The following is an 18301-nucleotide window of genomic DNA, read 5'->3' as shown; positions in this document are numbered from 1 at the left end:
AGATGGGGGCAGAGAGGAGGTGTCATCCAAGAGAGGCTTGGAAACAAAAGGAGCTGAGGGGGAGGGGGGACAAAGAAAGCTGATGCTTTGCTCCATTTCTGGCTGGATATGGGAATGAGAAGGCTCCCTAGGAAGAGGGGGTTTGTTCCATGTTCAATAGAGGGAATTCTAGGGACAGCTCAGAGCTTGTACCTATGACCTCAGGTGCCCCATTCTCACAAAATCAAGCAGTCTTTTGAGGTAGAGGTTTTGCAGCCTAACCTCTATAACTACAAAAGGGAGAAAGCCTCAGGTTTCCAAGCACAACCAAAGAGGTCAGGTTGCATCTTCTGGTTTCATGCTCCCCCTTTTTCCCCCTCAGTCAGGATAATGCAAAAAGACTATCAGCGACAACCATTCCCTAGGTCAGAGGGACTAGGACATTAGGCCATTTCATCATGCCTGAAGCAAACAAGGCATGGAAGAGAGAATAAAAGTGGGCCTTCCAGTCATTGTCTGACACTTCAGCAGCTTGGTGATGTTAGGACTAACTGGGAAAGTGTCCAGGAGAGCTGTGAAAGCATGGAAAAATCCATGGGTGCAGCAGGAGGGAGAGGGCTGGTGAGCATGCAGGCAGGACCGTGGAAAGGGCCATCCAAAGTGTTTCTACAAAAAAACCAAATGAATGGCAGGCTCCATTTCTCATCTCTGGGTCAGATCGTTCCTTCTTGGAGATCACGTTGGCAAATCACAGAGCCATGGGGCTGGAGCCATACTACAGTAGTTAGGGTGCTTGCTCTGCCCTTGGCAGGCCCGGGTTCAACCTCCAGCACCTTCTCTATCCCCTTGAGCGTGCCAAGAATAATACATGAACAAGGAGTCAGGAGGAAGCCCTGAGTATGGCTCAAATAAAAACAAAAACAAAATAAATAAATAAATAAATACAAACACAAAGAAACAAGCAAACCAAAAAATCACAGAGCTGAGCATATCTGGCTGAGATGGACCCAGCACAGCTCCTGGGGTGGAGATTATAACACAGGGAATAGAAAACCATTTAGATGACCCAAACCACCAACCAACACATCCTTGGAACTCAGTGACAACCAAAGAGGTGAAGGAAGACAAAAACAAGTTTTTTCAAAGTGTTTTAGCTTTAACAATGACTTCACCGTATATATGTTTATATATACTTGCCGCTACAATTTTCTAAAAATAAAACCAACAGGAAACTCAATTAGGCAACAGAAAACAAAGATCCACAGAAGCTGGAGGGAGAAAGCATACAGCTAAATATTGAAAAAAAAATAAAATAAAAAGACAAACATAGCTGAAAAATAGCCAACAATGGACCAACAGTATCATGCTCAGCTGACCCAGGGGCTCAGGGGACAAGTTTCCTCCCACCCCCCACGCCCCCACCCAGGGTGTAATGTGCCCTACTCCCCTTAAACCAGTGGTTCTCAAACAGTGGAGCACACCTCCCAGGGGTGGCTCGAGGCTCCGTAATTGGGGGGGGGGGGCGTTTGACCTCAGCAAACACTGTCATAACAAACTAAGCCCTGTGTTTATGTCTCTGTATGTCTCTGGTTGACAGAGCTGAGAGTTAGTTGCTGTGTCCTGCTTCAGATTTCTATTCGAAAAGCTATGCGTTGCAAAACGTGCTCATTGTAGCCATGAATCCAGACATCACCTCTGATTAAAAAATCAGCTCAAGTTATTTTATATATTTTTGTTTTACAGGTTAAAGTTTTTTTTTTTTAAATAAAGATACTACTTATAGTCGCACGGTGGGGGAGTGCAAAAAATGTTTTCTTCTTCCTGGGGGGGCATGACAGAAAATAATTGAGAAGCACTGCTTAAACTCAGCTCTGGGGGGGGGTGCAGAAGTTAGTGACTCCATCAGCATGAGTGAAGAACAGCTCATCTCTCTCTCATTCTTGTGATGCTTCAAAGATGAACCCATGGACTGTGACTTCTGGATGAACCCAATGAACTTGGGTTCAGAAACTCCTCAAATGAAAAAGGCTTTTTCCATTCCCTCTGCACCGTGGCTGGTACAGAAATGGACATCAGAGTGTGCTCTACTGGCTGCTCAGAAACAGGCATGATCACTTGTTTGGGGTGGGCACAGGGCTTTTTGGCTGACCAAGGAAAAGTCATTGACAATGACAAGGACAGAAAGTTCCTCCAGTGTAAAATTCCTCTGAGTGTAACCAGCTTTGGGCTTAGTGAAATCCTGTCCTTCATAGCTACTCCAGTGTCAAAGCATGAGGCTGGTGGCTCGATGGTTTCTGTGTCTGTGGCAGGATGGAGAAATGAGCCAAGCAGAGCCATGGGGACAGGTGTTGCACAGGGCTAGACAAGCTAGTATCCTTGACAAGGTTGGCGGTACCACTCTCCACCAGCAACTGGGTGAGGTGTTAGCAAGCTTGGCGATTCACTGGGTGAACACACCTTGGCTATCTATATCCTAGGATCTAGAAACCCAGACTTCACCCTTGCCTGCCCCAGCCCTCCAAGCATTGAGTGAGTGCCCCAGGGTGAGCTGCATTCTCCACTCCAGCCCGGAGAACCTCAGATCTACGAAGACCTGTGCCACACCTGCCAGTGACAAACTGTCATTGACATGGCATAGTATTGACACCAGTGCCATCTGCAGTGATGGGGCTGAGAAGGCCAATGTCTTGACAGAAATTCGGGAGAGAGTCGCAGGCAGTCTCAAAGGGCCCTGCCTCCTCCTAGCAGCACCTGGTCATTTTATAAGCAGGTATAATTCACATGTTACATACAGCATAGTTCACATACAAGAGAATTGACAAAAGTCTGGGCTTAGGGGAGGCCAGGAGCTGAGCATACTGGGGTCTAGTAAATTATACTATTTTTTTAGTTTCTCTTTGGGCATGAATTTAGGTATTATGGGATTTGAATCTGCCTTTCACAGATGCAGTGAAGGTTGGAGTCCATTTAACTTATTTTTTCCATGGAAGTTAAATAATGATGATACCCCTGTAGATTCCAAACTCTTGGAAGTTTTCTTTAAAAAAAAATGTTAAAGTTAAAAAAATAATTAAAAATAAGCATTCTTTGCTCGTCTCAAATACAGGCAGGGGTGTGGGAGGAGGGAGATGGGGGGGCATAAGTGGTGGGATTATTGCGCTGATGAAGGGGGGTGTTCTTTTTATGACTACTACAGTCATGTTTGTAATCATGGTATTTAAATAAAGATATATTAAAAAAACATTTTTTCTTATTGTCTAGCCCAAGCAATTCTACTGGGTAGAAAAGGCCAATATCACTCACTCCATGTGATATGGGGACCCTGCAGCATATGGGGTTCATATCTGCACAGAGAGAGTACAAAACTCCTAGGGTGGAGCAGCACACCCTGGAACCAGCCTAGGGTAACCAGGGGTTCACTGTCCTGCTCTGCATCCACTGCCAGGGCCTCAGCATGGAGTGTGTGATGCTTTCCATAGCAGGTGTGCAGGCGTAGGGGCGAAGAATGATTCAGGGATAGTGACACACCGCAAAAGGCCAATACTGCACCTCACTTTTTCCCCTTGCTTGCTCATCCATCAAAGTGGCCCACACAGGAGGATCCACCCCTAATTCCTTTGATAAAGTGGGGAGTTACAGATAAGAAAGGCAGGAACCCCCAGTTCAGCTCCTAGAGGATCCAGGGAGAGACAAGAATCCCCTTCTCTAGCCCCTCTAAATGGAGCATGTCCTAAATTAGGGGGCTTCCCAAGGACTCTGCTGCCTAGAAACTTACTCCCCCACCAAACGAGGCACTGGATCAGTGACCCAGGGACATGGTCGTCCCCTTCCTGTCTATGCCAGGCTTCCTGTCTGTGTCAGGGATGTTCCCTGTTATTGGTCACGGACTCAGCAGCTGTCAGCAGCAGCCACCATGAGGCTCAGGGTCTCCTTATGAGGTTTCCCAGTCCTGCGACTTCATGGAACCATTGGGGGCCTGAGCACATGTTAAAGAACTTCATTTTTAGCTGAAAAAAAAAATCAAGAAGGCACAGGGCAAGCAGGTGACCTGCCAAGGTATCCTGGCTCATGAGTGACATTATGCGTGTGAGTGAACCCAGTCAATAATCCCTCTGAACAATGTTTCCTGATCAAATGACATTTCCGGACCAAGAGGGTGATGCTTGCACTCTTGATCTCCCCAATCTCTGGAAGGGGATGTCACCAAGTTCTTCAAGAGGAGCATGTACCTGATTTTCTATTTTTGGTTTTTGGGCCATACTTGACAGAGCTCAGGACTACTCCTGGCTCTGTGCTCAGAAATCGCTCTTAGCAGGCTCGGGGAACTATATGGGATGCCGGGGATTGAATATGGGTCCATCCTGGGTCAGCCATGTGCAAGGCAAATGCCCCGCCGCTGTGCTATTGCTCCAGCCCGTGTACCTGAGTTTCTAAAGGGAAGGGGGGACAGGGCCCTCGTCTCGTCTCCTCTAAGTCAGACTCTTAAAGCAAACAATTAACATGGTAGGACACAAAGTTGGCTACTTACATTCACTTCAGTTATAGCAATATCAACGACGCTACCAACAACAATTAAGGCATCAAAAGTGTTCCATGCATCAGTGAAATAGTGCTGTGAGGGCAAGCATTCAGAAGCCACAGAGAAGAAGCACAACAGGAAAAAAGAAGAAAAGGACAGTGTTAACGAAAGGGAAACATTCTGGCATGACGCCACCCGGCTACTCGGCTCTGTCCTCCCTGAAACAAAGGCAGAGACACGGCAGTTGAAGGAGCCACTTGGAACAGAAAATAGGATCTGGACCCCCGGAGACCTGCCTGGAGGTGGGCTCCCCTACGAATGGCCTCTCTGCCACTGCTCTCCTGAGGACACCCCTGGCTGTGGACCAGCGGTGTCTCTGGGCTCTGTGACTTGTCCAGGTGGCGGTGGCAGTGCAGGGGAAGCAGCAGGTGCACAGACAGACAGAGGGAGGACAAGAGCGGCAGCTGGGCAGGCGCGTACTCACGTCGGCTTCGCTGAGGGCCACGTCTATTATGCTGCCGATTACGATGAGGGAATCAAAGGTGTTCCAGGCGTCACTAAAATAGCCCTGGACAGAGCAGGCGGGGGCACATGTCGATAAGCAGGTAGGGGTGAAGTGCCACACGGGGCCACAGTGGGCACCGCCGAGGCCCCGCGGCACCCGGGCGACATGGCGGGTGGGGGTGCGTGGGGAGAGCCAAAGGGAGCAGTCATACCATCCACTGGTGGAAAGGGACACAGAAGGGTGGGGGTACATGCATGAAAGGGGGATGCACACACATACACACACACACACACACACACACACGGGCACACACCAAGCAAACTGCTCCATATTAAGCATAATCTCCATAGGACAGGAGACAACGAACAGCCCTATCTAATGCTGGGGTAATGGTCCCTGAAAGCACCCCCTAAAAGATCTGTGAATTGAGAACTTAGCTCTCCCTAGCTACGCCTCTGTCTTTTCTGCACCCCCTTTAAGAGTACTGTGGGTGGGCATTCCTTCTCTCTGAATCTAGAACCAAGCAGTGCAAGATTTTTCTGGACCCCCTCTTGCCCCATGAGAAGAATTGCAGAGGGTGTGTCCAGGACAGGAGCTCTTGGCTCAAACCAACATGTGACACGCATTCATAGAAACATCAGCAGCAATGGACACAGGGTCACGGAACAGAGCTGGCAGAGAAGGTGAAACCTGGTCAATGGGCCAGGGTTGGGTGGGGCATGTAGGGAGCCATGGTGGACCTTAATTGAAGCCCCTGACTGTGAGATTAAAAGAAAGAAAGAGAAAAAGAGAGGGAGAGGGGGGAAGAGAAAGACAGAAGAACGCTCAGGTGGGATTACCTATGGTGTGTGTGTGTGTGTGTGTGTGTGTGTGTGTGTGTGTGTGTGTGTGTGTGTGTGAGAGAGAGGGGGGGGAGGGGGGACATTTGTTATTTCCTGACACAGCTGAGAAGCCCTTAAGCAGAGGAGTGTTAGGGGAAGGCTACCAACAGAAGCTTCTGGTTGTGAGGTCAATGACTCTGTCCAACGGCAATAGATATTTTACTTTTTAAAAAGACTTAGAATATCTTTCAGAAACAAAATCTCAAGATTGACTTATTTTTGAGCGTGTGTGTGCAGACACAGGGGTGCTCGGGTTATTCCTGGCTCTGCAATTAGAAATTACTCCTGGCAGATTTGGAGACCATATGTGATGCTAGGGATTGAATCCGAGTCAGCTGTGTGCAAAGCAGATACCCCACCCTCTGTGCTATTACTCTGGCCCCTCAAGATTGACTTTGATAAAAAAAAAATCGAAGGTCAGGGTGCTTCTTTTAACAGGGTACTTAATGCTGAGTCAAGAGTGAAAACAGAAGATGCTTTGAAGTGTCACATCACACGAACTCAGATCAAATGCAGACCCAGAAGAAGCCACACAGAGCTTCTGCCTGTGACATGCTAGAAAGCATAATTGGGCTGATTACTGAAGCCCACAGTTCAGGCCAGATGGGGCAGTGGTGTTCTGGGATAATTTTGTTTTATTTTGTTTTGAATTTCACTTTAAATAATGTGAAGATTTCAAGCCTAGATCACCATAATTTCTTTTCTTTTTCTTTTTTTGTTTTTGTTTTTTTTTTTTTTTGGCCACATCTGGTGATGTTCAGGGGTTGCTCCTGGCTATGCACTCAGAAATAGCTTCTTGCTTGGGGGACCATATGGGATGCTGGGGGATTGAACCATGGTCCTTCCTAGGTTAATGCATGCAAGGCAAATGCCCTACCACTTGCGCCATTGCTCTGGCCCCTAGATCACCATAATTTCTGACTCATTCTTTACCTCTTTCTTCCCCTCTACACAGTGCACCTTTGCAGTGGTCCTCAAACTATGGCCCGCGGGCCACATATTGTATTTGTATCTGTTTTGTTTCTTCATTGCAAAATAAGATATATGCAGTGGGCATAAGAATTTGTTCATAAGTTTTGTTTTTACTATAGTCAGACCCTCCAATGGTCTGAGGGACAGTGAACTGGCCCCCTGTTTAAAAAGTTTGAGGACCCCTATTAGACCATTCAGACCCTTCTCTCAATCTTCAGACAAGTGAATTAAAGGAGTGGCTTTGCACCAACTCAAGTCATCTATAGATGCCAACCCAATGCCATGTACGCAAAAAAAAAAGGCAACCTACTTAATATCACATCCTTCTATGTGTACTAGACTAGAAGGGGGGGGGTGGAGGATCACAGCCAGTGGTGCTTGGGGGATTGAACCAGGGATCCTTTATCACACCTAACACTTTCTAGTGTTTCTTCTCACGATGAATGGCTCTTTACTGGACTAACTGAGGAAAGTTGGGAAAATTTGAGGACATACCAGCCACAGCTGCCATGAACACACTACTTCTTCCCTCAAGGAAGTAAGGCAAGGAGGAAGTTGGACCATAGTAGCCAGGGTGCAAGACTGAGGACAGTTTGCTTTTTTAAGTCTTCAAATTTGGGGGACAAATAGTTGACTGGCTGGCAGCCTGACCAAACAGAAGAGAATGGAATAGACTGTCTTGTCTTCATAGATTTAACTGAAACCCCAAAACTAAAGAGAAGCTATGATCCCCTCCTTTTCCAGAGAGGACCTGATGCTTTCATGAAACACTGTCTCACTGGCAGACACCTGAGCTGGTGAGAACAGCTGGTGCAGGAAACTGAGGCTCCCCGCCAGTCCCTATATGTAGCATCTGTGGCCCACGCTCTCCTGTACCTCAGCTCATCTAACCTGCCTGCCTGTTGGAGGCCAGACTCTCTGCATTCCATTTCAGCAGCTTCTTCTTCACCTGCCCCTGCATTCCAGAATTCCTGAAATACGTTCTGAATATTTTTTTTCTCTCTCTCTCCAATGGCCCATTTTCATCTTAAAAATCATTCCTCTTAGCCCACAAACAACTTTCCAAGTAGGACGTGTAAAATCACTTCCCATCAACATATGGGTCTCTTTGGCTTGCATATGCCTGAGATATGTACTTTCTTGCTTTAAGGTGAATTTCTCCAATTTGGGGGCATGGCCTGCACATCCCTACTTGGGATGCATACTTTGCTTTTTGCTACTCTGGAGAAGCCTACGTTCTGTCTTAAGCATGCATCTTTATCCATTTCTCTCCTCCCCTCCCTTTATTTCCCTAAAAAATTGTTTTACTTCACATACACACATAGACATGCTAAAAAGAAAGCCAAAAATATTAAAGGGGCTTGATTTTTTTTTTATGGAAAACTATAAAGCACATTTAAGCCAGCATGACTTAAATCAAGAGATACACCTGAAACAAGGTTAGATGCAGGTGGTTTTAAATCAAAATTTTCATTTGTTTTTTTTTTTTTTTTTGGTTTTTGGGCCACACCCATTTGACGGTCAGGGGTTACTCCTGGCTATGTGCTCAGAAATCGCCCCTGGCTTGGGGGGACCATATGGGACGCCGGGGGATCGAACCGCGGTCCTTCCTTGGCTAGCGCTTGCAAGGCAGACACCTTACCTCCAGCGCCACCTACCCGGCCCCGGATTCACTGTTTTCTATCTCCTTTTTAAATTTTTTATCCCCACCACCAAATATCCAAACGCAAATATATTTGCGGACTTGAGGGGCTTGATTTTTTGAGTCCTAGAACATTTGGCTATTTTGGCTGTTCTCTCCAGAAAAGCTGTGCCTTAACTCTTGTGGTTTCAGAGGATCCAGGAAGATGCTCCTAATTGTAGGAAAGGGAGAGGAAGTCAGAGGAATAAAAGATGGGAGGTAAACAGCACCATAGGCTTGAACCAGGGCACTCCAACGAAGTCTAGGGAGGGCAAAGAATGCCAGGCCCCCCTGTGTCCCCAAACATCACCTCCCCATGAAGCAGACTTCTGTGTGATAATGAACTCACAGACAAGGGCATTGACTCAGCCCACATCTCTTCTCTATCCTGGTTCCAGACAATCTAAAGATGGGCTCCGGGCTTCCAACAGAGAGCCCATGGCCACATTCTGTCTTCTTGGCCAAGGGCAGTCTCCTAAGTGAGAACTTCTTTGTCCAACTGCTAAGCCCAGTTTCCACCGTTCTGTCTAACAACCTTCTGTTCAAAAAAGACCAAGCTAGGCAGCCACACAGAATCTTTTCTGCTAATCAGAAACACATCTGCCTCAAGTAACCAGAAATCAGAAACTAGGGCATTTAATCTTAGGGCTAGGCAGTGACACTATTTCCAAGAATTTCATTCAGATGGTCAAGACTTAGCTCCTGCCTGGTTTGGGGCTCCTGCGAGCAGAGCCCTGGACCTCTAGTCGGGACTTGGCATAGAGACCTGGCACCTGGTTGAACAGCGACGTTGAATATCTATGCTAAGGAAGCAAGAAAAGCAGCCCCAGTCCAGGTCCTATTTGTTGCTTGTGTCTCACTGCAGATTTGGGGAAGCCTGTAGCAGGAAGTTGCCTTTATTTGTTTCCCAATTAGCTGGATTATTGGTTAATTTTGGCCAGGGACTTCTGGGGCATTATCAGACCCACAGGATGGGTCATGATGGAGCCAATTTAAGAGTAGAAACTCGAATTACTTTTCGAATCAGCTGTATATTTCCAAAGGCCTAGTAGGCACCAAAGAACAGAAAGGTGGCACTTGTTTATTCTGCTTTAGAGCCACATCCAGCTATTCTTGGGGCTCACTCCTGACTCTGTGCTCAGGGGTGACTCCTGAAAGGTTCTGTGGACCTTATGCAGTGGTCCAGCTGCTTGCAAGTGCCTTGTCCACTGTATTATCACTCCAGTCCTCGGTAGTACACTTAGCTACTCTTTTGCCTGAATATCCATTAGAGGAGGGAGATTTGGGACAATGGTGGTGGGAATGTTGTACCGGTGAAGGAGGGTGTTCTTTACAAGACTGAAACCCAACTACAATTATGTTTGTAATCAAGGTGTTTAAATAAAGATATTAATATTAAAAAAAAAAGAAAAATAGGTGCCATCTTTGGCCAAGAGGCTGTCATGGCAGGTCAATCCCAGATATTTTTTCCTTCACTCCACTAATCTTTACTGAGGAATCTGCATAAAGCAGACACTACTAGAATCAAAGATGGCATAATATGTCTTGGGGAGCCAGGGTAGGAGAGGCAGGTGAGAGTCGGGGTCAGCCAGTTTCTCATAGACATGTGAAGCGACACAACAACCCTGCTAGGATGGCAGGATGGAGTCGCAAAATAATAGTTTAGATGGGCCTAAAGGACACCAAAGTGGGAGAAGACCTTCCAGATACAAACAAGTGGGATGGAAAAGGGGTAGTCATGAGCAGCAGGGGAAGGAGGAGGGGGAAGGAATGCAAGGAAAGGGTGGCTGGAGGGGCCGGAGAGATAGCACAGCAGGTAGGGCATTTGCCTTGCATGTGGATGACCTGGGTTCAATACCTTGGCATCCTTTAGGGTCCCCTGAGCCTGTCAGGAGTGATTTCTGAGTGCAGAGCCAGGAGTAACCCCTGAGAACCACTGGGTGTGGCCTTAAAACTAACAAGAAAACAAATAAAGAATTATAAAAACAAAAATTACCCCTTTATAAAGGTGTGCAGGACTGAGTAGGCAATCAAGACCCTTCTGGTTTTACCTCCTAGAATTATGTGGCTGGTACTAGTGTTTCCTCAGAAGAAGTACTTTGAGCTGACACAGGGAGAGCAGATGAACAGTGGGGAAAGGCTTAGGCCTACAGGGTAGGGACAATAGAATCAGAGTAACTAAGAAGAGAGAAGCTCAACAGATGTTGGGGTAAAGGGGAAGCCAGAGAGATAGTAAAGTGGGTAAGGTGCTTTCTTTGCATGTGGCCAACCTGGGTTTGATCCCTCGCATCCCACATGGTCCCCTGAGCCCTTGAGCACCGAGCCAGGAGTAACCTCTGAGCACTGCCAGGTGGGGTACATAGACAAATAACAACAATGAAAAAGGTAGATTGTTGGGGCACAGTGTTATTTGATATTAAAATTACTTCAGAATGAAAGAGTCTATCACAATTCCTTTCCCCAATGGAGAATGCACTTTTCATGGAATTTGTAGTATATAAAGGACCCTTGGCACAAGGTGACTGGTAGGACAATCCAGTCTGTGTCCAAAGTGTCAGCTCTGCACAGAAGCACAAAAAAGGACTAATAAACCCCTTTCTCCCCTCTCCCTCAATTCAGCTGCTCCTGGCTTTCTCTAAGCACTGACAACTAGAAGCATACATATGCCAAAGTTGAGGAAGACCCCAAATCCAGGTGCTTTACACTCTAAGGCTTGGGAACAAAGTTACTCTCTGAAGACAAGTCAGGCAAAGGCAGATCACTTGGTCTTGAGCAATGTTAAACAACACACAAGGATGGGTGAGTGTTGGAAGGTACCCATCCACACATCAGAGGTGCTCTTTATCCTAGCATATGCTTGACTTTATTTTTCAGTTTGATATATGGAGGCTACCCCGTCATAAGCTTGATGGTCTCACTCCTGGCAGTGATTGAGGAACCGTATACTGACAGGGATCGAACAGCCTCCCACAGGGCCTGTTTCAACCCATTCAGTTACCTCTTGGGCCAAGAGCCCATACTTGAGAACGGCCAGGATTTGTCTAGGCTAAATTATGACTCATATTCCAAAACTCTAGGGTGGATCTTCCACAGAAAGTACAAGCTTAAGTTGACAAAAAGTCAATGCCAGATGCTGGGTTTCCTCTGGGAAGCGAACACAAAGTACCACAGCACCCCCACGATGTTCTCTGGCCCCTCACCACCTTTCATTCTTCTCTACCCAAGGCTCACAAACATTTCTGCACCTGACCTATTCCCTAAACTGGGCCAAATTTCCATAGAGACTGATATTCATGCCACTCCTGTTGTTGTTTTTTTTTCTCTAGAAATATTCTCTCTCTAAGGGCTGTTTTTGTGAGTCGGGCTCTTGAATAGAAAAGAATTCCCTGAACCTGCTGGTTTTACAAGTGAACCAGTACAATACCTACTCACTTACTTTACAGAAAGGCCTTAAGAGAGCTTTACTTTCTGCATTTTCCTGTAATTTGTGTTGTGTTACGGAATACTTGTGACTCTCTCTCCTGACAGAGCAAATTTTTTTTTAGAAAAATGTGCCCCACATTGTGAAGAAGCCATCCAGGAGGGGATTAGTAGATGGTTCCTTGCAACAACCAAGAGCTTTCTGACAGGAGACTGGTGAGACAGGAGCTTCTGGAGAGGCCTTCCCCACAACCCCTTCACAGCCCCTTACACCAAGACTCTTCAGCCCCACAACTACTCTGACTGGGAAGGAGAGGTCTCATGGACTTCTCTGTAAAAGCCCCTTGTCTGAACTTGGGCTGTTAATAGGGAAGACGAGGCAAAAAGAAGCCAGAAGACATTTTAAAAACCTTCTGGGTGAATTCTCTCCTATTGTGTTGGACACCTAACCAAAGAAGACTCCATCTTCCCTGGACTTCAGTGTTCCTCAAATATGCTGCTCAGAGGCTGCCTCTGGTGCTTCAAATATTTCTCTGTCACTTGAGGTTGTTCTGTGCTGTGAGAATAAAGCTACGGAACAGCACAATTTCTAGCGGAAACAACTCATTTTAAAACTGATTAATTTAGATTAATGTGAACTCTCATTTCCCGTTGCCCTATCACCAGTCTGTTCACACGCCACTGAATCTCCCTAACAGGTTTGGTTATCAGAGCTTATTACATAAAGCAGTGGGCTACACACCACAGGTACAATCGCTTTTTGCACACATCTGCACATTTGCACAGACACAAAGCAGGCAAACACACACACACACACACACACACAGAATCTTTTCTCTTCATCCTAGAAAAAGCTTTAAAAAATATTAGCTCTGAATCATGAGGCAAGGGAAGAGGAAGAGCACAACAAGGGGATCTGGGGAATGGTCCAGAAATAGAGTCCGTGTTGCACATTTTTCAAGAACTTTCCTTGTTCTTGTTTGCAACTTTGTTTTTCCCATGAATTCGGACCAATACGGTGGGAAGTAGTAAAGGAGAAATGAAAGCAAACCAAAATCTCAAAGGAAATTAAGATGTGCTGAAGAAAGGGAGGAAATGCTTACAATGGAGTTATGGACAAGTCACAGTAGTGAACATCTGGCCATGCAGAAAATGCCAAATCTGACCCCACTGCAATCGCCCCAATTGATCACTTACAAGTGTCTTTTCTTTTTGGTCCACAAAGATCTGATCAAGATTGCATCGAAATTAATCCAAATTAAAGGAAGGAAGAATTCTGCATTAGAATTCCACGTTAGTATGGAGGATGCGAAACCGTCATTTCGTGAGCCAAACCTTACTTAAAGTATGCTGTCAGATGCTTTACACACAAATTTAAAAAAAAAAATAATTGAGTCACTGGATTCTAACTTTCACTAAGCCAGAGTTTGGGGTTTAGAGGGGAATCTGAGGATCGCCTGTTCCATAGCTCAGCCAGGATTTGGCCTTGTCTTGAGAGTTCTTTGAGGGTCTGCCATCTTAGTGCAGGACTGGCATCCCCACAGCCCAGGGCAGCAAGCTATATGGCAAGAGGCACTTTTCTTTTCCTTTTTTTGGTTATTTTTGTTTGTTTTGGGGCCATACCCAGTGACCCTCAAGGGATACTACTGGCTATGAGCTCAGAAATTGCTCCTACTTGGAGGACCATATGGGATGCTGGAGGATTGAACCGTGGTCTATCCTAGGTTAGCTGCGTGCAAGGCAAATGCCCTACCGCCTGTGCCACCACTCCAGCCCCAAGAGATACTTTTCAAGATAGGTCCCATAAGTGGATCTTTTTTCCTCTCCCCCACCCCATCATCTAGAACTATGGGCAACTGAGAAATTAAATTTGCTCCCTCCACGAGGGAGAACAAGCTGGGTGATCCAATAGAGATGAACAAATTTTGTGACTTGTTCTGTCTTAAAGTCAGTGCAATTTTTCTAAATTAAACAGATGGGCAATAGTTTGGACTATGTGAGGTCTACAGCTGGGAGAAATTTCTATAAAAGACAAGAAAGGTGCTGCAGACAAGTATAAATAATGTTTTGAAGTCGGAAATTTAAAAGTAAAAATCAAGGGCTGGATCCTTTCTGATGGGTCAAGCTCAAACAATTTCACCCAGGCTTGAGTCAGAAGACCAATTTCTCCCCAGACAGCTCTTCTAGAAACAGAAAATCAGGTTTCAGAACAATCTCCATTTTACAAATTCCCAACTCTCTCCTCCCTTCTTTTTCTCAGAATTGTTTTTGTGAGGTTTGGGGTTTGCAGATTTATTTTCTATGCGAATAAAGATGCCCTAATCAGATTTTACTGTTTTTAAGTGATAACCCAGCTAAGCGGTAGAACAATTCAGCTTAACTCAGTAACACAAGACTAACAGGAAGCGGGGCTGCTCAGGGGTGATTCAACGACACTTGGCAAAGTGGATTCTGCCACTCACCTTGGGTTTGAATGCAATGACCTTCAAAACCATCTCAACGGTGAACACTCCAGTGAAGACCATGTTCAGAATGTCCATAGCATCATTGAACATCTTGGACTGCTCGTAGTGCTGTGAGGAAGGCAGAGGCACAGTAATCAAAAGCCATCCCAAGGCCAGAGCAGGAGAGCCTGCCGCCCTCTGTGCCCGGCACATGCCCCATCTCCACCTAGACACAGAGGCACCTCCCAGGCCAGCACCCTCCTTCCCAGCACCCCGCAGCACACAGTTAACTCAGCACAGATCACGGTGGGGCCTGGACAAGATGAAGATGACTAGGAGATGAAGGAGGGAAAAACCCACTTTTCCTCTGTTCAGGATAAAGGGGGCCCACCCTTTCTTCTGGCGGAGTTTAGAGTCTGTTGGTGACCGGGGCACAAGGCCAAGCCCACCCTATGTCTATATACCAGAGGATTTGGATAGGAGTATATTTGACCACATTTAGGTCAGTGCTGATTAAAAGGTGGTGCAATTTGACTTTCTCTTTATTAGATTGTGGTGAAGGTATTTAAACTAAAATTTAACTTTTAGTTTGAACTTTAATTTAATTTTAGTTTAAGCTTTGGACTCAGTTCAGATGGCTCTGGGAACTGGTTTGATTTGCTCAAGTTCTTCTTATTCTGCATGAAAACTGGTTTGAGACCTTGGTCTTTGCTTCTGGTCCTAGTACAATAGGCAGGAGACAGCATCACTCCCTCAAGGGGTGCTTGGTGGTCAGACTGCCCCACTATCCCAGCTAGCCAAAGGAAGGGAGCTACATCCATAGCCCCCGAGATGAAAGAAATAGAGCTGTTGTGCAGCTGACATTTCTTCAAGGAGAAGATGCCCTATCTCAGACTGAATGCACCCTGAGAATAGAAAAAAGTCTGGACTAGAGATAGGACTGCAGGTAAGGCATTGCATGCTACCAACCTAGGTTTGATCCCTGGAACCACAAAAGGTCTCCTGAGCCCCACCAGGAGTGATCCCTGAGCACAGGAATACGCCCTGAAGACCATTAAATGTGGCTCAACTCCTTCTACCAAAAAATAAAATTTCCTTTTTGCATCTCACTGCTGGGAGTTTACATTGTACTAGGCAGGCCCAGAACAAAGAGCAGGATTCAAGGACGGACTGGGTTATTCCTTATGTCTCAGAGAGGAGGAGGCAGGCTACAGTTCTCCTTTTCCCAGAAAAGGAAAACAAGGCATGGACTTCAAAGCACTGGGGCCAGTGTCAGAGGGTGAGTGAGTCTGGACTACTCAGGAGATGAAATCCCTGCTCTCGTTGGGGGGGGGGGGGGCATCTGACTCTTAGAATAAGGTGTGGGGTTGTGTAGCAGGGGCCCAACTGGGATCCCCCAGAGCAGTCTCCATTTTTACCTGCATGGCTAAGCAGAGGGTGTTGAGCATGATGAGGACAAACATCATGTATTCGAAAGGCGAGGAGTTCACCACGTACCAGAACTTGTACTGGTAGGGGTTTTTGGGGATGTATCTTCGCAGGGGACGAGCTTTCAAGGCATATTCCACACACTGGCGCTGCAAGGGCAGAAAAGATTGAGGCAAGGCCCTGAGCAGGTACCTCCATGAAAGGAGAACGCAGGGATGAGAAAGGGGTGGGAGGGATGAGAAACAGTTGGGGGAGTCCCTAGCCCACTTCAGTCCCCAACAGAGGGAACCCACCCACTAACACTACTGCCTCACACATCTGTAGATAGTCTTGGGAGTCAGCAGAGTCCCTGAGTTTGTTTTTATTTCACTTATTGAAAAACAGATTCCAGAGCCAGGTGCCATTTTATGTGAAACCTCGGGGTCAAAGTGGAAAAGTCAGGCCCAGATACTTCCTGCTGTGGATGCTGCCAGCATTTTGCCAACATGTGCCATCCTCCAGGGAAGAAAGGCAAGTGACAGAGTCATGGACACCCTCAAGAAGAAGAGAAGGGCTCAGAATTACACGAGACCTTTTCTAAGCGTGAAAGATTTAGGCGCTAACTCAGCAGTCTGAGAACCCCAAGTCTGGTGGCTAGTCTGAGGTAAGTTTGTGTCTTAGCCAGAGGACTCTGGCACCTACTCATGGGCTCCAAGATGAGGCTACCTTTACAGCAAACTCAGAAAGAACCCCAGTTCTGAGAGCCCCCAGGTCTTGTGCCTCCTGTTTGGTGTCTGGGTTCTGATTTCCAACAGCGTCACAGGTTCAAGGCCTGGTTCTGTGGGGACTTCACATATTAAATCCATACCCTGACTCCAGCCTACAGGGGATCTCAGGTGTGGCCTGACTGGCATGGGTCTGAGATGCCATTCCTTTGGGGAAGAACAGAACTGGCAGGGTCTGACTCCAATGTCACAGATGGCACGGGCAGGGTTGTTTTGACAGTGGCCAGAATCACATTCCCAACTCATGTGACCCCTGTGGCAACTAACAGCCTCCTTCAGCCACCCCCCTACAGGAAGCCCAAGCTGGCAGATGAGTCTGACACGTAGTGTCACCATCAAACAGATGTCACTGATAGAGGAGCTGGGGGAGACCAACATAAAGCAATTTCCACCGCAAAGACTGTCTTCTCAGGTTGGGCAGAACCTCAGAAGCAACTTGGTGACGCCCTTAATAGAGACTTAAGGTGGCACGTAGATGGGGGGGAGAGGATCCAGGCTGCACCCACAATCCCAGAGTAGGGGGACAGTATCATGGTTAGGCTCCAGTGCACAGCTGGCAACTTCCACACAAGGAGACAAGGACTTCCTTTTCTGCAACAGCGCTCAATGCAGAAGACTATGGCAACATCTGCATAATTACCGCTACTGGAATCTGACGGACGGAGGCCAGGGATGCTGGCAGATACCCTACAAAACACAGCCAGGGGGCTGGAGAGAGTAAAGCAGGTAAAGCTCCTGCCTTGCATGCAGTCAACACCGGTTTAATCTCCAGCACCCCATATGGTCCTCTAAAGCACTGCCAGGAGTGGTCTCGAAGCATAGAGCCAGGAGTAAGCCATGATGAGTACAGCTGAGCGTGAACCCCCCCCGAAAAAAAAATCACAAAACTTCCTTCCTGGCCAGGGCATAAAGTACCCCCAGCTCTGACTTCTCATCCACTCGCCTCAGGTGGGCTTCACAGTGGCTAAGTCGTGTGTGTGTGTGTGGGGGGGGGATGTGTAGGGAGATCTTTTCTAGAGTGAGGACTCCAGCTGACTAAAGGGTCTGCACTGGGTGCAAGTGACAGGTAATTCCTATGGTGAGCAAGTGGGACCCTCTGATTGGGCTTAGGGGTCCATTTCTCTCTGGCTCAATGGAGCGGAGACCCAAACAGCGTGTGACTTTAACCTGATTTTTGTCCAGCTCACAGTTCTTATACTCTTTCTCCCCCTGCTCCTGGAACGTGACGATGACGAAGCCCACAAAGATGTTCATCATGAAGAAAGCTACGATGATGATGTAGATGATGAAGAAGATGGAGATCTCCACGCGGTAGTTGTAGATGGGGCCAACGTTCTCTCCGTTGGAATCGATGGCTTTGTACAGCAACCTGCAGGGCAGAGGGATTGAGTGAGCGCTGCCTGCCTGAAACGCCCTTAGCTGTAGGTCTCAGCAGCCCAGCTTGTAGGATCTATTCCTTGAAAGACAGCTTTGAGGATCGAAACCCTAAAATTTGACTAACTCAACCGAGCCCTGCTGCTGACGAGTGGAAGGCAAGGCAAGTCCCAGGTGCAAGACACTGGAGGAAGTGAAAACGTCAAAGTCAAGGATATAAACAGGCCACTGGGGTATTTCCAAAGAAAAAGAGGTTCCCCAAATTAAAATTTACTCAGAGGCCACGCACAACTCCAAATAGGAAGAGGAAATTTACCCTGATGGCCCAACTTCA

At 46.9% G+C, this 18301-nt stretch overlaps 1 protein-coding gene across 1 annotated transcript in view; it reads right to left on the bottom strand.

The window, feature by feature from the left end:
- Nucleotides 1–18301, bottom strand: part of CACNA1D (calcium voltage-gated channel subunit alpha1 D) — a 378619-nt gene that overhangs the window by 45999 nt on the left and 314319 nt on the right. The window contains 4 exon segments of the mRNA XM_049776224.1: nt 4983–5066; nt 14420–14530; nt 15820–15978; nt 17761–17962. Coding sequence (XP_049632181.1) covers nt 4983–5066; nt 14420–14530; nt 15820–15978; nt 17761–17962 — 556 coding nt within the window.

Source organism: Suncus etruscus, chromosome 7, assembly GCF_024139225.1.
Source record: "Suncus etruscus isolate mSunEtr1 chromosome 7, mSunEtr1.pri.cur, whole genome shotgun sequence".
Lineage (NCBI taxonomy): Eukaryota > Metazoa > Chordata > Mammalia > Eulipotyphla > Soricidae > Suncus > Suncus etruscus.
This window is presented reverse-complemented; position numbering and strand designations above follow the sequence as displayed.